At 39.0% G+C, this 27204-nt stretch overlaps 2 protein-coding genes across 2 annotated transcripts in view; one reads left to right on the top strand and one right to left on the bottom strand.

Annotated features, from left to right (window-relative positions):
- The window catches only part of SHC4 (SHC adaptor protein 4), a 174349-nt gene that overhangs the window by 81439 nt on the left and 65706 nt on the right, over window positions 1-27204 (top strand). Inside the window, exons 3-4 of the mRNA XM_007935202.2 lie at window positions 9565-9628; window positions 12761-12880. Of these exons, the coding sequence (XP_007933393.1) occupies window positions 9565-9628; window positions 12761-12880 (184 nt within the window). The remainder of the gene's footprint in view (window positions 1-9564; window positions 9629-12760; window positions 12881-27204) is intronic.
- EID1 (EP300 interacting inhibitor of differentiation 1) lies at window positions 23524-24090 on the bottom strand. Its single transcript, XM_007935201.2, has one exon. The coding sequence runs from the start codon at window positions 24088-24090 to the stop codon at window positions 23524-23526; it is 567 nt and encodes a 188-aa protein (XP_007933392.1).

A 27204-nucleotide genomic window follows, 5' to 3' on the forward strand; every position in this document is an offset into this window, starting at 1 on the left:
TCCTTCCGAGGAGTGGCTGGTGGGTTTGAACCATCAGCCTTCTGGTTAGCAGTCAAGTGCCTTAGGCACTACGCTACCAGAGCTCCCATGGTTTGTATAAGGAATTCTAATTCTTGTATTTAAATTTTAACACACCCATCTTTTTATTTATTTTTTATTTTACTGTGCTTTGGGTGCAAATTTATAGAGCAAACTTTGTTTTACATTTCACAGTTCATGTACATTTGATTTCACGCCCCATTTACCATCCCTGACCATAACAAACTCTTTTCCCCTCCCATCCCTGTGACCACCCCCTCCCTGTGCCCTTCTTAACTATGCAGTCCTGTCTGTCCAGCTTTCCTCCTGTGTGAATATTGTCCCTCTGGTGCCCCGTGGCTGATTGTTCTAAGGGTGCATCTCCCTAGAGTGGGGGGGTACATCATCCTGGGGTAGGTGTTGTGCATGTAGGTCTTGCTACTCTTGGGCTGAGAGCCAATCCATGAGAGTGAGTCCAATTCTAGGCCAAAAGGTACCCAGGGCCATAGTCTTGGGGGTTCCACAGACTCTATCTGTGGTAGTTCAGTTTATGTGTCAACTTGGCTGGGCCTGGTTGAGTGACTGGGCAGCTTGTGGTAGTTATTCCCCATGATGAGACTGTTAATCAACTCCATGGTGAGATCTACCACAAGCAGCTGAGTTGCTGCCTTTGGAATGTGGTCTGCTTCCTGTATATATGGAGAAGCCTTGTGTATAGTCTCTTGCTTATGGCACCTTGAACCCTGCATGTAGCCGTGTCATTGTTCAGCAGCCTGCCATGCTCTGCCGACACTGGAACTTACAATAGATTTGAATTAATGGCCTGCCATGTGATTTGGTAATATCGGGACTGTGCCTTGTTACTTGTCAACCTTGGGCTTGTCAGCCTCAGCAGCCAGCATCTGTCTAAGTGAAAAAAAGCCTCTAGCTTGGGCTTCAGCTCTGCCTCTGCTCAAGGGGCTTTCACCCAGACCCTAGAGCCTGGCACTTTGAACTTGGACTTAAAGCCTCCAAACTGTAAGAGAATAAACTCCTGTTTGTTAAGGCCATCTCATTTGTGGTATATTCTTGTCAGAGCGGTACTAGGTAACCAGAACACTATCCAACCAGTAATTCTGGTCATTTTTAATACACCCATCTTTTAATAGACCCACCTGTTGTAAAACTCAGTCAAGAAACTGAACAAGTCCAAAATACATACACATGATATTTGTCTGTAAAGAATAAAAGTTTGTATTCTAGCAGGTTTTGTGCCATGCACAAGCTAAAGGTGACCAAAGCCTCTTACATTCATTTCTGGTTCACTCTTGAGCAAAAGTCAGCAAACCATGGCCTGCAGACCAAATCCAGTCTGCCTCCATACAAATATGGCCCGTGAGTGGAGAATAGTTTTGATATTTTTTAATGGTTGGGGAAAAAAATCAAAAGAAGAATATTTCATGATGTTAAAATTATTCAAAATTCATGTTTCAATATCTATAAGTAAAGTGGTATTGGTACACAACATGTCCACTCATTTACATATTGTCTACAGCTAGTTTTCAAGCTGCAACAGCTTAGTTGAGTAGTTGTAACAGTGACCATATGACCCACAAAGTGTAAAATATTTACTATCTGGGTCTTTGCAAAGAACGATTTTCTGTTACCTGCTATAGTGATTCTGAAGCTTAGCTGCATTGGAAACACTTTAGGGAACTTTTTTTCCCCCCCTGAATAGCAGCAATAGTAGCAGCTTTTATTTATTTATTTGTGATTTGGGTGAAAATTTACAGAGCAAATTCACTTTCTATACAGCAGTTCACATATACTTTGTCTCATCACATTGACCAAAATTCACCACAATTCAACAGCTCCCCTCCCACTTCCTCCCGACAGTCACCTCTTCCCTGTGTCTATCCCTCCATGCACTCCTGCCCCCTGAGCTGTCTCCCTGTGCATAAACAGCCCTTCTTTCTCCCATGATTATTCTCTCCAAGGAGTGTATCTACCTAAGGTAAATGTTTAACTCATATGCCTGTCTTTTGTTTGTTTGAAAGCCACAGGTGTGGGTTCAATTCCAGATCTGAAGGGCAGCTAGTGGCCATAGTCTCAGTGGTTCCACCAGGCTCTATCAGACCAGCAAACCTGGTCCTCTTGAGGGAACTTTTAAAACTCCCATTTCCCAGGCCCCATCTTGCACCGCTTATATCAGAATCTATGGAGATGAGACCCAGTCCTCTGCATTTGTTAAAATTCCCTGGTGATTTCCAAACATGCAGCAAAAGCTGAGAACCTAGAGCCTGAATGAGTTTTGAGGAGCAGATGGACTGTGGGCTGTCTGCATCCAGGCTGCCAGATGGAAGAGAGAATGCAGGTCATTCAGCACCACCTGTGTGTGCTGGGAACAATGTGAGCAAAGATTCTCAGGACCTCCAGATACCCTAAAAGCCCTTCTCCATGAGGAGACAAGGATGAAGGTCACAGTGAAGAGAGGCAGGGATCGTACCAAATATCTGGAATGGAATATATAGGGTGGCTAAATTGAAAATAAATTTTGTCTGAAATGGAACATCATCAAATGGACAAGCTCTATGGCCTTCCCTACTCTAGCCACTAGGAACAGGTGACCTAATTCCTTAGCATCCACTAATACAACCATCTAGTCAAAGGTGCAGGGAACAGAACCAGATTGGCTGTGCAGTGTGTTAAAGCAGAAGTTTTCATAATAGCTATGGTCCGTGAACTGATGGGCTTCAGAATCACTTGGGAACTTTATTAAATTGCAGATTCCTGGGCCTCATTCCAGACTTACAGGATACAAATCTCTAGGAACAGTCCTAGGAAGCTGCATTTTAACCAGCTCCTCCATTGATTCTTGAGAATTTTAAACTTTGAAGTTTGAACACCACCCACCTAAACAGTTTTGTCATTGAATTCTTGGCACTGTGCAGGTGCAGCTGTTCTACAATTATTCTTTATGGTGAAGTGAGCTGGCTGGGCCAGATACTGATTCTTTTCAGAGACACACACATGAAAAAGAAGATGGCCTTACCAGATACATTCCATAATATACAAATGGCCAATAAATATGCCAAATGGCCTTTGAAGTAACCAGAGATTAAAAGACAAGAAAAAAAATAAAAAATAAAAAACTAGTGGAAACTGTACATTTATCCCACTAATTGCTGCCTTACCCAGTATCGTAGCCATTTTGATGGCAAACTGTTTTAAATATCTTAAGTAGTGTCAAATATTCCTTCCTTGAAGATAGCTATTATTTTTGAAAGTAGATCAACATCATTTGGAGCAAAATATAAGGGAATCAAGGGTGAGATTAAGTTGGATCTATTTTGGTTTTTAAAATAATGATCTTTGACTCTTATGTGACCATGCTGTATAGCACATCATTTCTGTCTTTAACTCCAAAAGTCTCACCTTCATAATATTTTATCTAAAAAAGTTATTTTAGAAAATCCCAGATCATCCTAAGGTCAAGACAATGGTTATTTCCATAAGGTATAGCTACTTACAAGGCATACACGTCATTAGTCTAGGCATACAGATATTTGAGTTTTGAAATATGTGATTATTACAAGAAATCATGGTGGGAAAAGGAGATAATCAACTTTATTCTCATTCACTGGGGAAGATTTGTAGGGGAGGTATGATACTGAGGACGGGATGATCTTTTATCTTATTTCAGTGCAGTTAATGGCTCCACACTTACGTCACAGCCAAATGGCAGAATCACAGAGCAGACAGAGCAATCCATGTCCTAGGGTTGCTGAGTGGGGTAGAATTGCAATTGTACTTTACAGTCAGATTTTAATGTAATTCAGGCTCCACAGAGTAGTGCAATAAGTCAGTAAGAGGGTAAATGCTGTGGGCAGTACTGAGAGGTTTTATTTGACCATCCTGGGATCTGAAGTGCCTGTTTCTGAAATGAAAGGATATATTTTATGGGCTTAATCTACCCTCCTAGAGTGCATGGGTGATGCCCCTTGATAATAGTAGCACAAAGAGAGTTTGAAGCTTTCCATTTTCAATTGGTCTGTGAGCAGTGACTGCATTCATTGTGTGCTTATCACCATGGAGGCAGGCTCATGTTCTAAAGTGTCTTGTCTGAAGGCCTACACAAATTCTTGGATGTCTTTAATTTCACCAAGCTGAACAAAATTGAGCACATAGATCACTAAGCCTTGATGTCCTGAAGGCAGAGATTCCGAAAAAGATGGCCATAGTTTCTTAGGACAATCAGAACAACACAATACCACACTGCTGTGGAGTCGGAATTACCACAGGTCTCCCCATTTATCACTATAAAGGCAATCTGAGACATTCAGAAGACAATTCATCCCTCAGACATTGTTAACTGATTTCTTTGAACATTCATGCTGGAGATGAAAAGTAAGGGGAAGTCCCTTGGGAAATGCAGGTGAATTTGTTTTGTCTGAGTATTTTTGAGTTGTATTTTGGAAAGGCTTTTGCTGTGATTAAAATGTATCCTCTTATCCATTTGCCTGGGCAAAATGGAAACCATTCCTTCAGTGTAAGTGTGTGTGTGTGTGTGTGTGAGAAGGGTTGCCTTTAATCACTCCACAGTGCCAAATGCCTGGTTTCATGTTACCCCTTTTCAGGCTTTCCTATTTGCTGAAGAACTGCATCTTGACATCCACTAGGAAAACAAAAATCTCCCCCATAATCTCTGCCCCCAATTAAGGGTCCACTTTTCCTTGAATTATGATATTGCCTTCCAAACTTAAAAAAAAAAAAGGGGGGGGGGGGGGAGGGTTAGGCAATACTGCTTTCAGAGGAGCTTAACTGTTTCAAGGTTAAAGACACAGAAACATTTTAACTTCAGTACTGTAGTGGCCAAGGCTTGATGAAGAAAGGTGGCTTTGTTTAGATGATTAGTTTGGACTCTGTTAAGACAGACAAAATATCTTTTTTTGGTCTTATGGCGTAGGCAGGGTTTTATATGCTTAAAAGCAAATCTTCAACTGCATTCTCATTCTCTTACATCAGTCCACTTCTCCCCTTCCTTCTTATGTGGCAAAACAATAAACAAAGTGTCCACTGTTGGTACTGTGGGGCATTTCTTACTCTTTCTTTTCTAGTACAGGCTCCCAGGATAGAAATCTTTTCTTTAGCCATTTAAACTCTGAAAATTTCTGCCCCTCCAAGAGAAGACATTTGCCGAATGTTTGCTTGCTGGAGTATGTCTCACGGCAAGTCAACTCCAAAAACACATGGAGAAATGCAGCTGCTTGGGCAGCCAGGATGGTGTGGGTACCCCAGGTCCTATGGGAAATGGCCACTCCAATCTCTGCTGTTTTCTTTTTCCTCTGCATTTGTAAAGTCAACTGCTTTAGGGCAGAGGGTGTGGCTGAAACTCCAGAAAAGCACTGGAAGTACTATTTGTTCTTCAAAAATGTTACAGTTACTCTCTTGGTAGCAGTCTGAAGGGAAGAAAAGATCTTTGTGAAGAAAAGCAGTGGAATGCTGGGACATATCTGTAGGCTCTGGCTGGGATTTCAGGAGATTTTTTAATGCTGATATCAGTAAAAAAAAAAAAAAAAAAGGGAGAGAGAGAGAATCTGAGAGGTTATTTCAAAGCAGTGGTTCTTAACCCAGGTTCTGTGGATTCTCAAGAGGTCACAGATGAATTTCAGGTTGGGGTGGCATTTGTGGACCCTTTAATATGGTTTGGCAAAGTTGTACATATGGGCCTTTTATGGGAGAGAAAGCTCATGGTTCTCTTTAGTCTGAAATCTAAAAAAATTAATAAATACTTTTTAAAAACAAATCCATAAGCACGAGTTTTTCTTTTTTATTCTTTTGAGGAGAGCTGTATATATAAGATTTTCAGAATCTGTAGAGCCTAGGGAGGCTTGACTGATTTTAAAGTTCTGGTTGAGTGTGTGAGTGTGCACACATACACGACCATGCAAGCATGTCATCCTGGCTCTGGACATGTTCAAAGGAGATAACTGGCAATCTATAGAAAGCAAAGGGTTGGGAAAAGGCTAAGGGCAGACACATTAACATCCTCCAGAATCGACCCATACATCTTTGCCCTGTTCTCTTGGCAGTTATTTCCAGTCACGTTGGCATAAGAAATAGCCAAAAAGTAGCCTTCACGGTGTTCGGCAGGGAGAAGAGGAAGGGCACCAATATACCCCTTCCCTGCTAACTAGAAGGCTGGCGGTTCAAACCCACCAGCCACTCCTCCGAAGGAAGATTGGGCAATCTACTTCTGCAGTGATACTGGCTCGGAAACCCAAGGAGGGGTCGCTATGAGTTGGTCTGACTCGAGGACACATAATAACAGCAACAGCAACAACAAACTAAAAAAGTGAACCTGGATTTAGGACTAGAAAGATGAAGGAGTTAAAAGCTAAGCTGGGATGGGACCAGGGAGTGATATAAGAAAATCTGTTATTTATAGCATGAATGTTGTCCCATCTCTGTGGGTAGTGTTGGCAAAGGAGAGAAGAGACCAGTCCACCTTTCCATTGGGGCATCTGTGAAGTGCCCTCATGAAGCTCCATATCACTGTTGCCTCACATGAGCTAAACTCCTGCTGAGGGGACTTACTTTGCATTGTTTTGACAGTTTTATGAGATTATTTATCCAGTCAACTGCACAGTGAAAGAAAAACATCTGAACATCAACATAATCAGAAATAGTAAATAACAAACCACACACAAAAAAAACCTTAAAACTAAGTCATTGTTTATAAGCTCTTTCTGTATCTTTTTATACAGAAGTAATTTTATGCAGCTCTTATCATTGTTTATATACCATACCAAGTTCTACTTTTTTTCCTATTAATTTATATTGTTCTTTTTCTCCATATTTCTACGCTCCTTATACTTAACATTCCATGTGGCAATATTTGCTTTGATACAGTTTATATCACAATCAAATTTTTTGATTGTTTCAGGCTTGTGACTCTAAAATGTTTCTTTTACATATATACACAGTGTATTTTTGATACCAGTCCTCCCCCTTGTCAAAAACTCTGACAAATTTTATGACATTTGTCATCTTTTACCAAATTACCCTTTAGTGAGATTGTCTTAGTACTGATCAAGGCCCCCAACAATGCCTAAAGCTGAATTTTTCCCATCTTTCCCAATACTGGATTTTATATTTGCCTTATTTGCTATTCTAATGAGAATGAAGTATCTTGAGATTGTTTTAATTTTCAATTTTAAAATTATCAAGAATGCGAACATTTCCCCATTTTCTAAAATGGAATTATTTCTATCTTTTGTATGGATTATCTAATCTAAGGGGTTGGCAAATCACAGCCCATAGGACAAATTTGGCAGCTGCCTATTTTTTGTAATAAAGTTTTATTGGAACTAAGTTATGCCCATTTGTTTACATATTGTCTATGGTTGATTTCCCTGTACAATAGCAGAATTGATTAGTTGTGATAGAGAAAAGCCTAAATTATTTACTCTCTGACTGTTTACAGAAAATATTTTCAACTCTAATCTCATCTCTTTGTTCTCATTCCCTTCTTATTCTACCATACTTTATGCTTCAGCAGTAAAGTACTTGTAGTTCCTCTCATATGACACTTCAGGTTTTGGTATCTTTGCGAATGCTCTTCCCTCTGTCTGGCACTTACAATCCCCACTCTGCCAGGAAGGTTTGTCCTTTCAAATCCTTTGTGAAAGGTGATTATTTTATAAAGCATTCCCTTCAATTCAAATTCACCACTTTGTTTTTCTTAGAGGGTATTGACAGTAGGTGTGAGAAACAAGAAAAGAATTCCTGGGAAAGCACTTTGTAAAACTGCAGGGTGCTATATAAAAGCAATAACTTCTAATAATAATAATAACAGTTATTACTATTATTGTAATAGTTGGCTGCATCAATAGCTATCTTTGTTTCTACTTTTATTTCAAACCATTTACAGGGAACTGTTTAGACCAAAGTGCCCCAGCTGTTTCTCATGGCATAAAGGCTCTGCCCTTTCTTATTATACCTCTTTATTGAATACAGATGATATATTGAGACGCCTGGACTCATTATTTTGGCAGTCCCAGAGGCCAAATTGGGTCAATTATATGAGTCTCATCTATTATTGAATAATCATTAAGATGACTCAAATCATCAATCAATCGAACAAACCAAAGAGCCCAACCTTCTGTCTTATCCTTCTCTTTGACTCTAGAGAAACAAAGGTTGGAATTCTAGAGAAAATAAATATGAAGTCTGAAGAAAGTATTATAAACCGGAAAATCATTCTATTCTTTGGCTGCAGGTATTTATACAAAAATGAGATGAGATAATACCCTAAAGAAGAGTTTCATTTATCCAGGGGAGGGAAAAAAAAAGATCTGAACCAAAACATACAGTATAAATCCAAAATGATGCCTAGGGTCTTTGAGGATTCTTCCATATGTACACAGTGTCTGCTGGAAGAACATTGCACTCCAATATATCCTAGCTGTAGTTTTCTTTCTTTCTTTTTTTTTCCCCCTCAAGATCTGCATTTCTTTTAATGACCACTCCCCTTCCTTTGAGGATCAAACACATCTCATAGAAAATATTTTTATGATATAGAAAAACCAAACCCATTGCCATCAAGTTGATTCTGACTCATGGTGACTCCATTTAAGAGATATTAAAAACTGTAATACAATGGTGTGTGTGTGTGTGTGTGTGTGTGAATATTGTTTGTTAATTTAAACAGTGATCTTGGGGATCCGGGAAAGAGCTCAGAGATTTTCATTTGCCCAGTGAAAAGTTTAATATGTGTGGTGAAAGCCATAAGGCTAAGGTTCAGATTATGCAGTGAAAGTTTGGGAGATTATGAATGCCCAGGCTCCCAGAGACAAAAGCTCTTAGTGATAACTGCATTTCTGGAGAAGTGGGCGCCAGGACATTCACCACTTCCATTAGGAGCAACTACTTATTTTAGCGGTCCCTTTCTCTCAGGAAGTGCAATATATAGTAAGGGCAGAAAAATAAGCAAAGGAGGAAATTTGGTATTGATTTTCTTTTCTTCTGTGAAATTACATGAAAGCTCAATGGCTTGTAGCAGTACCTCAGTCAATAAGGCTCCACTTGAGACCAACTTAAAGTTTAATTCTCTCCCAACCCTTTTAAACTTCCTCTAGTGTTGGATTTTGTGTATTTGATTATCTTTGGCGCTGGGCTACTGTGAAGCTTTTTATTCGTGACACCACAGAGAGGATTTTGCTAAAAGTAAAACTGAAGTAAGTCCAGATAATGAAGGTTCAAGCTTCCTTTTTGATTCAAAAAAGTAACACAGAACAAAAATCCAAACCTGAAAATCCAAGGAATAAAAGATGAATAGAATAGTAGGACTTCTATAATAAAGTAATTGTTGAATATTATGATGTTGCTGGGTTTTCTGGGTTTGAACTATAGCAGAATTAAGCAGTGTTTTCTTCTTGGGGGTCATCTATCTCAGATTCATCATTATAAATGTGTGTATTTGGTCATAATATTTTCTAACATTTATTTAGCATTTACTGTGTGCAAGATAGTATGCTAAGTCTCTATATGCTTTCTATTCTGCAGGGAAGCAATAAGTCGCCTGTGTGAATCTGTCCCTGGGGCCAATGGAGCCATGAAAAAGCGAAAGGTGAATATATGTTCTTGTTTTATGTATGCTTCACTGTGGGAAAGATAATATGAAAATAGTTGTTTGTTCATTCCAGCATATGAGCCAAGGTCCAGGTGGGCCTTTATTTGGTGGCAGGTATCAGAGCTGCACTGAACGTTGCTGTTGTCCCTCATACTTGTCTCAAATGTCTGAAATGGGGACTCCTGGAGTGACAGAGTGAAGGAAATATCTGGGCTTCAAGTCAGAAAATCTGGGTTCCAGGCATGTGTCTTCACTTACCTTTAAGCATACTATTTCATCTGTTGACAACTGTTTTATTCCTGAGAAGTTAGAGAGTTAAAACAGATGACAAGCTTAATCCCTTCCAATTTCAATATTTTCTAATGCATATATTCTGCATTATGATATTTTGGAGTTTTCAGACTCCCTGAACAATTTTCAGATAGAAACATTGGGAGGGTAGATGTGAGGTAATGACACATGGGTAGAAGGCGCTTGCTACACTGAAAAAAAGCACAGGTTTTGATGTTAGATAGACTTGGATTTAAATCTTTCCTCTGGCACTTAACAACTGTGATCTTGGGTAAGCCACTAAACCTCTTGTATCCTTGGTTTCCCGATCTGTAAAATGGAGAAAAATAGCACTGACTTTATAGGGTTGTCTAAGAATTAAATGAAACAATGTCTACACATTTCCTAACACAGTTTCGGTAAGTATTAGGTTTTCAACACTAGCGGGAGCTACTAGTATTGTGATTAAGCTATTAATCGTAGACTTTCTAGTTGCTTTGAAAAGTCCATAGTGGAGGTGCAAAGGGTCTGAAGACAACTATATAAACCATAGAACTGTAGACTGCTTAAGAAAGAAGGAAGTTTTAGAGTTCTTTCAGTCCAGTCCTTTCATTTTGCCAACTACTAAATTCAGTGAAGAGATGGCATTTGCTTTGAGTCACTAAACTGATTATGATCAGAGCCAGCTCTAGAAGCCTGGTCGGCAGAGTTCCAGCTTAGTGCTCTATTTCTGTAGTATCCAGTCTCAGTTTTGTTATCATTCTTCATCATTTTTCATAGGGCTGACCCTAGTGTCACTCAGAGTAGCTCAGGTGAGCCACATAATACAGGAAATCTCTGACAAATGGCCCTTGAAGTCTATTAAGGACTCCTTATTACAGGTAGTCCCCAACTTACGACATACAGCAGTGCGTGTTTTATTATTGTTATTATTATTTTGGTTTTCAGTTAAGAGATAGTATTAATGGGCATTGTTGTACACAGGGTCACTATGAGTTGGAACCAACTGGACAGTACCTAACAATGATAATAATTTTTTAAAAAATTAGCATGAAAAAGGAACTAACGAGGAGCGAATGAGTGATTTGCTAATTAAATACAATAACTGTTGGGCACACAAAATCCCTTGTGTGGCTTGTGTTGCTCAGGGCTGTATGAAGAGGAAAGAAAGTAGACTAAGAGTCAACTTTATGAAAGAGCAATACCCAAGATATTTGGGCCTCCTTAGTCACATTTTTAAAGAATGTGGTTAGAATTAAAAAATAAAACTATACAGTGAATTTCAGTAATTTGTGTTTAATAGTTTGATGTGGTTCCTTAAAGAGTCAAATAAGAATCATTTACAAGCAAGATTGTGAAAGAAATAAATTATATTTTCACTAACTGCCTCAAAGTATTCATCCACATGTTGAGGAATAACCAATTTTCCATCTTCAATGGGCCTAGTTTCTAGGAGAGGGGTTCAGGGCTCAATCCAAGCATTACAGTATTTAAATCTCTCAAATGATTTCTTACAAGTTAGAAAGGTTATTTGTCCAATGTCATATAGCTGATAAGTGATACTTCAGCCTGACAAAATCAACCAGTCCAGCCTCTCATTTCTCCATTGACACCTCTTCCTCCACTTATGGCCTGAATGCCTTTATCATTCTTGGGCATCCCTACTCTTGTGATTCTTTCCCTACCTCCAGGCCTCCTCTTGAGAAATGCCTGGTCTAGATGTTCAGCTTTCATCAAAACATGTCACTTTCCTTAGGTGCTTCCTCTAAATTTCCATTAGCATATTGTTGTTGTTCTGTGCCGTCAAGTTGGCCCGACTCCTAGCGACCCCTCCTTGGGTTTCCGAGGCAGTATCACTACGGAAGTAGGATTGCCCAACCATATTAGCCATCTTTATTAATGAGTTCATGTGGAACAAACGGGCTAACCCATTGCTAGTAATATTTGTTCATTTTGACAATGGGAACTTTCTGGAAACAATGATTTAACTTAAAAGGATGACTGATGGTAGAACTTCAGGCATCCTGGTTGCCTGGCGGTGGAGAGTAGGCTGGTTATAAGGTCTTTTTAACTCTGGCAACGAAAATGAAGAACAAGGAATGGTTTCGGTGAAGGAAATAGTTACTTAATTGGGCTGTGTTCTTTAATGCCTTCAGTGGCTGATTATCAACTTTCTTTCTTAGCCTCCTGTTATTGAAAAATATTTGAGAGTTCAGCTTGTCCAAACTCTCACAAGAGTTCCTTGTACAGTAGATCCCTTCCCCCAACTGAGGGGAGGAAGAATGTGTAAGAAAAGGGCTCAAATTTCACTACTCACTAGAGGACTTGCTGCATTCCAATTTATTTATTTATTTTAAAGTCATTTCATTTCATTTATGTAAAGTAAAATACAGAGGAAGAGTGTAGGTTTTGATCTTTTTAAAAAACATTTAGCCTGAGACTATGGCCCCTAGTCACCCTTCAGGCCTGGAATTGAACTCACTCCCATGGCTTCCAGCCAAACAATAGACAGGCATACAAGGTGAACATTTATACTAGGAAGGTGCATTCCTTAGAAGAATCAACCATGGGAGATCAGAAGGGCAGCGTTTGTACCAGGAGATAGCTCAGAGGGCAGGAATGCATAGGGAAGAAGGAGACAGGGAAAAGTAACCACAGGGAGGAAGTGGGAAGAGAACTGTTACATTATAGAGATTGTAATCAATGTCATGGAACAAAATGTGTATGAACTGTTGTATAGAAAATGAATTTGCTTTGTAAACTTCCACCCAAATCACAATTTCAAAAAAATTAAATAGCATTAATATTCATTTGGTAACAAAATCCTTAACTTAGGGTGTTGTGTTGTTATTTTTAAAGCCTCCGGTCAAATTCCTATCAACAGTTCTTGGCAAAAGTAACCTTCAGTTTTCGGGAATAAATATAAAACTGACCATCTCAACATGCAGCCTTACACTGATGAATCTTGACAACCAACAGGTAAGATCCTGCATACTGTTTGCAGTTTAATTTATCATCTACTTTTCTAGAGGAGCCTGGGGATAATAAAGAAAATAAAGTTTCAGACAGACTGTGCCTAAAATTTAATAAAGCACAAGGGAGAAAATCTCCAAAGATTTATACATAACGATACTTAGAACAGAAGTATTACTAACCCTTCACTGGAGTTTTCCTGCTTTCGTACTTGTTGTTGTTGTTATGTGCTGTCGAGTCGGACCCGACTCATAGCAACCCCTTCTTGGGTTTCCGAGGCAGTATCACTACAGAAGTAGATTGCCCCATCTTCCTTCTGAGGAGTAGCTGGTGAGTTTGAACCGCCAGCCTTCTGGTCAGAAGTCAAGTGCTTTAGGCACTACGCTACCAGAGTTCCCGCTTTCATACTTACCACTACCTAATTGGCTATTGTATTGAGAATTAAGGTACAAGATACATAGTAAATACCATCTGGCAACTCATATCCCTGAATCAGTCATTCATTATTCTCCATCAACCCTCCCCAAAGAGAAAGCAATTCCATTATTAGAACTAACAGACTGTATGTATTGGACTAGCATATAGATGAGGGGTAAAACAGAGGGGTGATGTTAGGGTTAATGTTTTTAAGCAGAAACCTTTTCTTCCAGTCCTTGTGGTCTAAAATCTAAAATATTATTGCACAAATATATATTTTTCTTTTTTTTGATGATTTATTATACTATGGTGTGCCTGAGTTTTCATTGTGAACCTAATTTCTTGCTGCATTGCTGAAGCAGATATAAAAGATATAAGGACACTGTGCTAAATGTCTATCTACTAGAGTACTCTTATTTGCTTGATTTTTATTTTTTAAACTAAATTCCTTATGTTGTTATTATTGCTAGTTGTGGTCAAGTCTATTCCAACTCATGGTGACTCCACATGTGCAGAGCAGAACTGCCCCATGGGGTTTTCAGTATAATAACCTTTGGGACGATCACCAGACCTGTCTTCCAAAGTGTTTCTGGGTGGGTTTGAACCACCAACCCTTTGTGCCACCCAAGGATCCTAAATTACTTGCATCAGTTTATTTATGTATGTAAGAGTCTGATTTTTTTCTTCATCTAGTATGTAGTGATTCAGGGTTCATGATATTTAAGGTTTTATTATATGTAATGTTGTTTATCATGGACTCATGGAAGGTTTAATGTGTTCTTGGCAATAATAAAACAATAAGAGGCTTTAAGGTCAGATACATACAGATTGAAATACTGGCTTGCTATTTACTAGCAAGTTACCTTAACACACTGAGCGTCAGTTTTTCCTCATCAGTAAAATGAGGATTAAAATACCTATTCATAGGATTTCTGAGATGATGGATCTAAATACATATGTCATACACAGTGTCGAATTACCCAGTAAGCAAGGTAAGCACGGGCTTACTTGTGCTTACTTACTAATCTGTAATGAACAATTTCACAATGTTTCACCATATCTAAAATTCTGCTTCTAGGTGTGGATGGCACCTGTCTTTCTCCCAACCCCATAGCACCTTCCTACAGAACCAAAGCCTCTTTTCAAGTTTATAGTCCCTGACAGGGATAGAGTACCCAGTAAGCAAGGTAAGCATGGGCTTACTTGTGCTTACTTACTAATCTATAGCAAACAGTTCCACATGCTTTTCACATCAAAGATCAAAGTTGTGGTGAAATTTTTCACTACGGAATAGAAAGTAAGCACAAATAAGCCTGTGCTTACCTTGCTTATTGGATTAATCCGCCCCTGGTCACAAGGTTATTTAAAGGATTAAATGAGATAATGGATATAAATCACTGAGCCCAGTGCCTGTCACATGATAGCTATTATTATTATTTACTCAAACACTCTTTCTTGGAGATCTTTTCGTGTACTTGGTGCTTAACAAGGACAGGATATTATAATATATAAAATAAAATTACAAAATTGTCAGTAACATGTATATATAGTCATATACATTTTGACTTCTATTTTTCATCAAAAAATTCACTTGAGGATTTAAGAGCTGTTTTAGTTTCTAAATTTAAAGATAGGAAAAAAAATGCATTGCTCATATAGGGAGCTCTGGTGGCCTAGTGCCTAAGGCATTTGACTGCTAACCAGAAGGCTGGAGGTTCAAACCCACCAGCCACTCCTTGGAAGGAAGAGGGGGCAATCTACTTCCGTAGTGATAACGCCTCAGAAACCCAAGGAGGGGTCGCTATGAGTTGTATCAGACTCAACGGCAGTGAGTTTGGTTTTTATATAGTAGTATAAAACATCTTAGGAAGAAAATGCTTAATATTAAACAATTCAAAATAGATTCTTGTTCCTGTCTAGTTGGTCCTGGCTGGTTATCCCAGAGAAATGATACCACTGATACAATGATAGTATAACATTTTGGACTATACCTGGAAGATCAACCTGTCTGGATGGAAAAAAAATGAAGCATTAATTCAATCATTCAGATGTTTTTCCCTCAAGACATCTGTAGATGGAAAATTTATTTTCAGTTTTCAGCCAGGTATATGTTACGAGAGGGGCTCATTGCTTTTAATTATGAGATCTCATTAAGTGTAGGAACCCTTGATATTTCTCAGAGTTTTGTAGGGGAGAAACAATAGGCAAAACTGGGGCCATAATGGTGACAGTGTTAGCTACAGAATCTAACAAGCATTTTGAAAAATGGTTCTATCCATGGAGTGACTGAATTGAATGGGGAATTTAGGCAGAATAAGGTTGTGGTGTGTGTGTATTAGGGGCATAGTTGTGATTCTCAGCATCTTTCCCCTCCACTATCCTTTTCTAGGCCACTGCAGTTAGTAGTGGTATTGCAACACACCCACAATCTTTCAGGCAGAACAGAGGTAGGGACAGTGGGCAGGAGTAGCATCTACTCCTAATAGCTATAGCAAGTGCCTTTGGGATTGACTTACATCTTTGCTTCATTGATGTCATGGAATGAGGCTGTGTTCAGTCCCTGCTTGAAGTCAGGACCAAAAGGTAGGATCTCAGACCCAGGGACTGATTTTTTTAAATAATTTTGAACTATTCTGCAGGCCAATGGGAAAATCGCTGGCAGGAAAAAAGAAAAAAAGATGTGACATTCTGGATGTTTCAACTCAAGAAGCTATATATGTTAAAAGGACAATTAAAATGTTTAATGGCTGGTGGTTCAAACCCACCAGCCACTCCTCGGAAGGAAGGTTGGGCAATCCTACTTCCATAGTGATACTGCCTTGGAAACCCAAGGAGGGGTCGCTATGAGTCGGGTTTGACTCCACGGGCACATAACAACAACAACAACAATGAACAAAGGCAGCAAAGAAGGGATGCAGCATGAGAAAAGGATTTGTTTATTCAGTCCTTCTTAAAGAAAGCTACCCCTTTAAGTTCTAAGATAAGGACAAGGAAATGCTAATGATTCCCCCGCCCCCACTTACCTTCAAAGATATACTTTGACTTGAAAGCATAAACAGGTTCAAGTCTATGGATACATTCATAGATGACAGATCATTTTTGGATCAGATCGTTCACAGTTATCTTCAGCCACTGAGGACATGATCAAAAACATAACCGTTCACTCCCAGAAAATGTTTCATAGATCCTCAGAAGCATTAAATAAAATTATATTAAACACAATGCTTGCCATTTTTTAAAATTATCAGTTTTAGTCTGGGAAAATACATTCCGGAAAAGCAAGCTATATGAGTTTTTGTTTATCTCTTGTTTTAAACAGACTTTATTGACATACTTTAATATGGTATTTTAGGGGCTTAAGAAAAAATTTCAGGGTCTTAGGAGCCCTTGTTGTTATGTTGTTATGTGCCATTGAGTTGGACCCGACTCATAGCGACCCCTCCTTGGGTTTCCGAGGCAGTATCACTATGGAAGTAGATTGCCCCATCTTCTTCTGAGGAGTGGCTGGTGGGTTTGAACCGCCAGCCTTCTGGTTAGCAGTCAAGTCCCTTAGGCACTATGCTACCAGACCTCCTAGGAGCTCTTACTTCCACTAATTCTTAATTCTATTCTTTCTACCAACTCTTAAAAGCTACTGAATTGAGAGGGTAATAAAATGATAAACAAGGTAAAACAGGGAGAAAATAGAGACAACCTTTAGTGTCCATAAAGAGAGACAACTTCAAATATCTACAGAGGCCACACGTGTAATGCAAACTGTACAGATGCAAGAGAAATCAGTGGTGCAAACACCGCGATAGATGGCAAGTACTCCTTGGCTTCCATGTCCAGATGACAACACTGGGAAACATGGCAAACAGAGTATCTTCCCTATCTAAAAAGGATCAGATAGATGTGTTTTGCCAGGTGGGACTATGGGGCAAGGGCTGCCAGATCTTTCACTTTGGCAACAGAACCTGGAAATCTGGATTTTTAGCTGCTATCTCTGAATTGCACAACTCATCTCTGTCATACGGTGGTGGCTTTCTTGTGGCTGTGATGCTGGAAGCTGTGCCACTGGTATTTCAAATACCAGCAGGGTCACCTGTAGTAGACAGGTTTCAGTGGAGATTCCAGTCTACAGAAGACTAGGAAGAAGGATGTGGCAAGACTGCCACACATCTGAAAAAACTGACTACTGAAAACCTCATGAGTAGCAGTGAAACATTGTCTGTTATAGGGCCAGAAGATGAGCACCTCAGGTTAGAAGGCACTCAGAATATGCCAGGGAAGAGCTGCCTCCTCAAAGTAGAGTTGACCTTGATGACACGGAGGGAGTAAAGCTTTTGGGACCATCATCTGCTGGTGTGGCATAACTCAAAATGAGAAGAAACAGCTGCAAACATCCATTAATAATTGGGATTCAGAATGTACTAAGTATGAATCTAGGAAAATAGGAAGTTGTCAAAAATGAAATGGAGAGCATAAAGATCAATATCCTAGGTAGTGTGCTGAAATGGAATAGCATTGGCCATTCTGAATTGGACAATTATGTGGTCTACTATGCTGGGAATGACAAACTGAAAAGGAATGGTGTCACATTCATCATGGAAACAAACAAAAAATTCAAGTTCTATCCTGAAGTACAATGCTGTCAAGTGATAGGGTAATATCCACATACCTACAAGGAAGGCCAATTCATATGACTATTGTTCAAACTTACACACCAGCCACTAAAACCAAAGATAACGAAACTGAAGAATTTTACCAACTCTTGCAGTCTGAAATTGATCAAACATGCAATCAAGGTGCATTGATAATTACTAGTGATTGGAATGCAAAAGTTGGGAAAAAAAGAAGCATTGGTAGCACAGTTGGAAAATATGGCCTTGGTTACAGAAATGATGTTTGAGATCACCTGATAGAATTTTGCAAGACCAACAACTTATTCATTGAAAATACTGTTTTTCAACAATATAAACAGTGACTATACAGGTGGACCTTGCCAGATGGAATGCACGGAAATCAAGTTGACTACATCTGTTAGAAGAAACAATGGAGAAGCTCAATATTATCAGTCAGGACAAAGTGAGGGGCTGACTTGGAAAAGACATTCCATCAACTGCCCAAATGCATGTTGAAGTTGAAGCTGAAGAAAATTAAAACAAGTCCATGAGAGCCAAAATACAATTTTGAGTATATCACACCTGAATTTAGAGATCAACTGAACAATAAATTTGATGCATTGAAAACTAATGACTGAAGACCAGACAAGTTGTGGGAAGACATCAAGGTCATCATATATGAAGAAAACAAAAGGTCATTGAAAAGATAAGAAAGACAACATGGATGTCAGAAGAAACTCTGAAATTTGCTCTTGAATGGAGACTCGCTAAAGCAAATGGAAGAAATGATGAAATAAAAGAGCTGAACAGAAGATTTCAAAGGGCAGCTCAAGAACACAAAGTATTATAATGAAATGTGTAAAGACCTGGAGTTAGAAAATCAAAAGGGAAGAACATGATTGGCATTTCTCAAGCTGAAAGAACTGAAGAAAAATCCAAGCCTCAAGTTGCAACATTGAAGGATTCTATGGGCAAAACTTTGAATGGTGCAGGAAGCATCAAAAAAAGATGGAAGAAAAAAAAAAAAAAAAAGATGGAAGGAGTATGTAGAGTCACTGTACCAAAAAGAATTGCTCGATGTTCAACCATTCCAGGAGATAGCATATAATCAAGAACTGATGGTATTGAAGGAAGAAGTCCAAGCTGCACTGCAGGCACTGGCAAAAACAAGGCTCCAGGAATTGATGGACTACTAACTGAGATATTTCAACAAATGTATGCAACACTGGAAGTGCTCATGTTTATGCCAAGAAACTTGGAAGATAGCTACCTGGCCAGTCAACTGGAAGAGATCTATGTTTGTGCCCATTCCAAAGAAAGGTGATAAAACAGAATGTGGAAGTTACTGAACATTATCACTAATTTCACACACAGATAAAATTTTGCTGAAAATAATTCAATACATTTGAAGCAGTACATCAAGAGAGAACTGCCATAAATTCAAGCTAGATTCAGAAAAGGACATGGAATGAGTGTTATCATTGCTGATGTCAAATGGACCTTGGCTGAAAGCAGAGAATATGAGAAACATGTTTATCTGTGTTTTGTTGACTCTGCAGAAGCATCTGACTGTGTGGATCATAACAAATTATGAATAACATTGCGAAGAATACTTAATTATGCTCATGAGGAATCTGTACATAGGCCATGAGGTAGTTGTTCTAATAGAACAAGGGGACACTGCATGGTTTAAAATCAGAGATGTGCTTCAGGGTTGTTCCTTTCACCATACTTACTCAACCTGTATGCTGCACAAATAATCAGAGAAGCTGGACTATATGAAAGAAAATGCAACATCAAGATTGGAGGAGGACTCAATAACAGCTTGCAATATGCAGATGACACAACCTTGATTCCTTAAAGTGAAGATGATTTGAAAAACTTACTGATAAAAATCAAAGACTACAGCCTTCAGTATGGATTACACATCAACATAAAGAGAACAAAAATCCTCACAACTGAACCGATAAGCAACATCATGAAAAACTAAGAAAAGATTGAAGTTTTTAAGGATTTCATTGTACTTCGATCCACAATCAACACCTATGGAAACAGAAGTCAAGAAATCAAATGATACACTGCATTGGGAAAATCTGTAAAAGACCTCTTTAAATTGTTAAAAAGCAAAGATGTCACTTTGAAGACTAAGGTGTGCCTGACCCAAACCATGGTATTTTCAGTCATCTCATACGCATGCGAAAGTTGGACAATAAATAAAGAAGACTGAAGAAGAATTGTTGCCTTTGAATTATGGTGTTGGTGAATAATGTTGAATGTACCATGAACTGCCAGAAGAACAAAGAAGTATGTCTTGGAATTAATACAGCTGGAATGCTGCTTAGAAGTGAGGATGGTGAGAATTTGTCTCACCTACTTTGGTCATGTTGCCAGGAGGTATCAATCCCTGGAGAAGGATTATCATGCTGCGTAGAGGGTCAGCAATAAAGAGGAAGACCCTTATCGAGATGGATTGACACAGTGGCTGCAGCAGTGGGTTCAAGTTTAGCAGTGATTGTGAGGATGGCACAGGACCAGGCAGTGTTTTGTTCTGCTGGACATAGGGTTGCTGTGAGTCAGAACTGACTGGATGGCACCTGACAATGACAACAAATCTCTGAATTAAAAGATTTTGGTTTATAATTAAGAAATGAAAAGTCTAAGTGTGAGCCATACAAGATAGATAGGTGGGACATCTATGGCCTGAGGGCAGCCAATGTGGGACATTTGATCTAAGAAAACATTTATAATAGATCCAAGGGGTCCTAGTGGCGCAGTGGTTAAGTGCTTGTCTGTTAACTAAAAGGTTACTGGTTCAAACCCATCAGCCACTCTGTGGGACAAAGATGTGGCAGTCTACTCTGTAAAGATTACAGCCTTGAAAACTCTATGGGGCAGTTCTACTGTCCTATAACGTCACTATGAGTTGGAATCAACTCGAAGGCAATAAGTTATGAATAGATGCAGAAAGCCCTCCTTATATCATACCATGCACTCATAAGCTTCTTTGAGTTTCTTCTCCCATCACAGGATCAGGATTTCCTTAGAACACTTTTTAAAATTCCCATTAAAAGGGCAATTAATAAGATACATGAAGTTATTTCTCCCATTTTCTTTTGAAGGACACTAAGATAGAAAGATTAAATAACCAGCTACAGACCTAGTAGGTAGTAGGACGCAGATTTGAACCAAGGAGTCCGATTCCAGTCTGTGGTAGCATTTAAAAGAAATGTGATCTTAAGCCCTTAAAAGGAGTGTTAAAATGTTATCATTTTCCATGTTAATATTAACAATTATTAATCTCAGTGGTCTTTCAGGGTACTTCCTATTTTTGACACCAACCAACCAGTTACGGAGCAAAGGTTTTTCTCCTTAAGATGTCCTCAAACCCCTCAGGAAATATGGCTATTCCCCCTCCTATTGTTCCCTGCTCAGTCTGAAAAACAGATTCAGACACTCCCAGTTTTTTCTCCCTGAGCCTATTTTCCTAAACCTTTCTTTATTGGAGGTAAATGCAACTGGCCAGTTTATTATCTACTTTTTCTTTTTTTCCTTTGCAGAGTACTGTTTACTTCACATTGTCCAATTAATTATCTATCTACACATGCATTTAACTGCAGCTATAGGCTAAACACACTAAACCAGCATTAAATGGGAACCTAATTCACTATGGGGAGCTCTGGTAGCATAGTGCCTAAGGCACTTGACTGCTAACCAGAAGTCTGGCGGTTCAAATCCACCAGCCACTCCTCGGAAGGAAGGTTGGGCAATCCTACTTCATTAGTGCGTAAGGCACTTGACTGCTAACCAGAAGGCTGGCGGTTCAAACCCACCAGCCACTCCTTGGAAGGACGGTTGGGCAATCTATTTCCGTAGTGACACTACCTCAGAAATCCAAGGAGGGGTTGCTATGAGTCAGATCCAACTCGGCAGTGAGTTTGGTTTTTGTTTTTTTATAGGCTATTTGAGAAAGCTATGGAAGAGGTGAGGCACAGGAGAGGCTGTAAGACTAAGATGTTTAAATGCTAACATTTGATTTCGTCTATCCCCTCCCCATACCAGGCTAGTGTTTGAGTGATTATGAGCATCCTTACTTAAACGGCCAGTCTTGTATTTTATAAAAAAGGAACCCCCTTCCCAAAGAACAGGATGACTGTAATATAAATAAGGCTGAGTTGCCCTGTTATACTGGATGTGTTCTCTATTGCCATCATGGAACAGGAACATCTTTCTTTTGATCATGATGAAACCTGCCCTTGTATTTAATTTTTACTGGATGCAGTGTTGTTTTTTTCTCATAGAACTCCAACTCTCAGTAACCACAACAATATGCTCATCGATAGGGCAAGTTTTCAAAGGTTGGCAATGCTAAATTTGTTAAGTTTGATTTCAACAAGTTAATTTGTAAATGAGTTATTTGAAGCAGGATCATTTTCCCTTATGTAAATACTGGTTAAATTAAAATCATTAAGTGACTACAATAATTCATACACTAAAAAGTAGTATATAAACTATGTGTGCAATACTATTAGCCAAACAAGTACACAGAACAAGATATTTTATTATCTCCAACGCTGGTACCTAACAAAGAACAAGCTTAATTAGAGGAGGAGAGAGGGAAACATAAGACAATGAGGTGGATTTCTGGGCAGTTTTAAAGGGATGATAGTATAATTGTTCATTCTTTTTTTAGGTGTACAACTTTCCTTTTACATGACAGCTTTCACAAACAGTTCTTATAATATGAAGTTCAACCAAAGTCTTTCACCTGTCAAATTAAGTGAAGAACGAGCAAAACAGAAATTCTCCCTAGTGTATAAGGATCAGAACTTGTTTTCTTTGTACTCTCACATAACATTATTAATGTCTAAAATTTTTCATTGAGGTCTTAATTTTTTATTTTTCAAATGGTCGCAACATGATTTTCTTGAATTATAGATCATAGTTTTATAAATGATCAAGATATGTGTACAAACAAAATTTAAGATCCTTTTGGAAACAAAGATACAGCACATGTGAGATATACTTCCTTCTGGATTTGCTCATCCTTGTGAGATACTGAAGAAAACTCAATTTACATTGCATTAATAATTTAGCCTTTGATAACTATGACTAGACTAGATCCCAAAATCATAATTTTCGAAGTTTTCTCAATAGACTTCCAGTCCAAATAATTCAAAGACATACTGTGTCCTAGGATGGACATTTTGGTTATTTTTTCTCATCATATAGTACCAGTGGGCTCTTTTATTAGCAGTTTGTCTTGGTCATGCCTTGTTTCTTGCAAAACCATCCCTTACGATGAAGCTGATATGAAAGATATTTTCCCCAATGCAAGGAAAATAATCTGGATCAATAACAAAGTCAAAGGCATGGTGTTTCAAAACATTCCTAACATTCCTGAAAACGTATCAACAGTCCTAAAAGATCCTTTTTCTTTCTTAACGATTCTCTTCCTTTTTCACAACTGTGCAGTCACTGTCCTATTCTATTCTGCAAAACAAATACAATTTCGTTTTTCTGAAGATCAAGTTTTTTTCACTGGCACAGAACTATTTCGAATGAACCCCAAAAATAACAGAATGTTGGGTCTTTCCTCAGGTAGTTTCCTCCTCTTTTAACAGCATTTATCTACTCTCTATCGATAATCTCATCACAGCCGAGTTCTTCGGTCAGACGATTGACAACCATGAGTGAAAAAAGCTCTTCGATAAAAGCTAACTGATCAAAAGGGGTCTTCTCATAATGCATCTGAAAGCCGCCATCGAGAGCTGCTTCTCTTGCTCTGGATGTTCTCAGAAACATCTTGTTGGCTTCTTCAAGGGCTGCTGATACTCTGTAGCCTGCACCACTGAGCTGTTCCTCTTCCGGATAGTCGTAGTCGTCCTCCCAGTCATCAAACTCCTCGCCCTCGTCCTCGCTCTCCAAGTCTGGGGCCGCGATCTGGCCCGCCTGCTCCCCACGGCTGGGCCCGTTAGCAAGGCCCCCTGCCCCGGCCATTGGCTGGGCCTCCTCCTCCTCCATTGGGCCTTCCTCCTCGAGCTGTGGCGGGGCCCCGTCGCGGGAGAGGCTCGGGGATGGCTCCCGGTTCCCGCTGCCTACCTCCATCTGCGGAAGGTCACTCTCGCCAGGCATCACATCCATCTGCAGATCATTGCTCTCCTCATACAATTCGGACAGCTGGGACATTTCGGACATGATTTAAGCTGTTCAAATTCTCGCCAGGCGTTTTCAGCTCGAGCGTGCAGTTGTGCGCTTGCGCAAACACTGTGGGCTTGCGTAACCCTTTGCGCAAGCGTGTCTCTACCACCAACGCCCCCGTCCTGGCGCGATGTTGTGGTGGGGGTCGCTCACTAGTCTTCAGAGAACGTTGCGAGGGCGTCCCGCTTTACGTTTCGATTGTTTTGAGCTTTCTGTCTCGAGAATGTGGATGCAAAAGCATTTCTGTCGCTGCCTTACTCTGCTGTCCTGCTGCTTAAGATGCTGCAAACTTGAAAATACCCTACTGGGCTTTGAACAACACTTAATCCACCTCCCACTTTTCTCCCTTCTTCCCTTCCTCCGCCCCCTCATCTGACCTGACCACCACCGTCTTCCCCAGGCAAACCCATCTGCTTCTAGGGTTTTGACTACCATCTCTTTGTGCGCCAAATCAAAACAAACAAAAAAAACTCGTTGCCATGGATTCTGACTCATAGAGGCCATACACCTCTAAGCCAGATAATATTCTCAACCACAGATCAGCATGTTAAAAATTGATCTTAACAATACATTCTGCTCTTCTGTTTTCATCATTTAAAATATTACGCTAAATGCACAAATAATACATACATTATCTGTGTTTTGTTTTTTTTCCTCAATTACGGTGAAGGAAATTTTGTTGCCATCTTTTCCAAAAGGTAACTTTACACTACTATCGATTGGATGTTTGCCCGTCCAGTCAGTCCTCTTTTGGCACTTACATGAATCTTTATGTCTTTGTGGAAAATACATAATTTTGTGGGGTTTTTTCTTTTGTATATTTTATATGTCTTCAACTTTAAAAAAGCCTTGACAATATCTTCAAGATTTAGCTTTGTTATTATACATAGATACTACCTATCACTTTATTTTTGCCCAGCATTCTGTTGCATAGATATGCTATGGTTGACCTAACCATGGACAAATATTTTTTTTATTTTTTAATATAAGTAAATTAACATCTATATATGCTAATATTTCTCTAGAGGTGGAAAGGCAGCACTGTAGGCAGAGGCATATCTATGCAAAATAGCACCTATGATAAGCACTGAAATTGTGCCCCTGTTCAAACATCTGTCACCCATCTTTTAGATAACTTTAACATGATATCACTTCAAAAATACAAGTCAAGCTTGTTAATCCTTTACTTAAAACATTCTGGCACTACATGAAAATTACAACCGCACTTTCCTTATTTCCACTAATGAAAATTGGTCTATGATGTACTCAAAGTCATTTTCCCCCCAGTTTCTTCTCTTTCTATACTCAGCAGAGCAATGTCACAGTTTGCCTTGACCCATGGAGGCTCTCAAAAACAAAAGTATTAGTTTTAACTTGCTAAATGATCTTTCACAACTGGGGATGGAAACGGTGATAGTTAACAGAAACTACTCAGTGGCACCTTCCTGCAGGTGGCACCTAGGGCATGTGCCATACCTGCCATACCTTAGATATGCCTCTGATTGTAGGGTATGTATAAACCAGTTGGCCATAATGGAGTCAATTCTGCTTCATGGCACCTCATGTTGTGTCAGAGTAGACCTGTGCTCCATAGAGGTTTTAATCGCTGATTTTTCAGAAGTAGATCCCCAGGCCTTTCTTGTGAGGTGCTTGTGGGTGGGCTTGAGCTCTGATCTTTCAGTTAGCAACAAGGGAGTTCATTTGCATCACCCAGAGATTCCAGGGTATGCATACAGTAGTTTTATTGCATACTGCCAAATTGCTCTTCAAAGTTGCTGTACCAATATGCTCTAGCCAGCAGTGTTTGAGAATATGCACACCTTTGCCACACATGATTTTGTTGAACTTTAACAATTTTTTATCAATTTAATGCTATCTTGTTTTCTGCAACTTTGATTTTTTACAGATTGAATATCTTTCACTGTTAACTGAACATTTATTTGAATAAAACAGTCTTCTTTTGACTACGAATGACATGGAACAAATAAAGATTGATATCTTAGGCATTAGTGTGCTGAAATGGACTGGTATTGGCAATTTTGAATCAGACAATCATATGACCAACTATGCTGGGAATGACAAATTGAAGAGGAATGGCATTGCATTCATCATCAAAAAAAAATCTCAAGATCTATACTGAAGTACAATGTTGTCCGTGATAGGATAATATCCATATGTCTGCAAGGAAGACCAGTTAATAAGACTATTATTCAAATTTATGCACCAACTACTAAAGCCAAAGATGAAGAAATTGAAGATTTTTACCAACTCCTGCAGTCTGAAATTGACCAAACGTGCAATCAAGATGTACTGATAACTACTGATGACTGGAATGTAAAAGCTGAAAACAAAGAATTATCAGTAATTGGAAAATATAGCCTTGGTGTTAGAAATGAGACTGGAGATCACATGATAGAATTTTGCAAGACCAATGACTTATCCACTGAAAATACCTTTATTCAACAACATAAACTGTGATTATCCAAGTGGACCTCACCAGATGGAATACATAGAAATCATATTGACTATATCTGTAGAAAGAGGCAATAGGGAAGTTCAATATCATCAGTCAAGGCCAAGAGCTGACTGTGGAACTGACCATCAGCTGCTCATATGCAAGTTCAAGTTGAAGCTAAAAAAAAGTAAAACAAGTCCACAAGAGCCTAAATACAACCTTGATTATATCCTACCTGAATTTAGAGATCATCTGAAGAATAGATTTGACATATTAAACACTAATGACGGAAGACCAGATGAGATGTGGGATGACATCAAAAACATCATACATGAAGAAAGCAAAGGATCATTAAAAAGACAGGAAAGGAAGAAAAGACCAAAATGGATGTCAGAAGAGACTCTGAAACTTGCTCTTGAATGGAAGTGGATAAAGCAAGTGGAAGAAATAATGAAATAAAAGAGCTGAACAGATAATTACAATGGGTGTCTTGAAAAGAAAAAGTCAATTATAATGAAATGTGCAAAGATCTGGAGTTAGAAAATAAAAAAGTAAGAACATGCTCACATTGCCGGATCTCAAAACCTACTATACAGCCACAGTAGTCAAAACTGCCTGGTATTGGTTCAATGACAGATACATAGACCAATGGAATA

Source organism: Orycteropus afer, unplaced genomic scaffold (assembly GCF_000298275.1).
Source record: "Orycteropus afer afer isolate SDZICR_OR568_19922 unplaced genomic scaffold, OryAfe1.0 scaffold00026, whole genome shotgun sequence".
Classification (NCBI taxonomy): Eukaryota; Metazoa; Chordata; class Mammalia; order Tubulidentata; family Orycteropodidae; genus Orycteropus; species Orycteropus afer.

Bases quoted from the DNA above. Each gene is read 5' to 3' on its own strand.
- EID1 (XM_007935201.2), bottom strand. From the start codon at position 24,090: ATGTCCGAAATGTCCCAGCTGTCCGAATTGTATGAGGAGAGCAATGAT.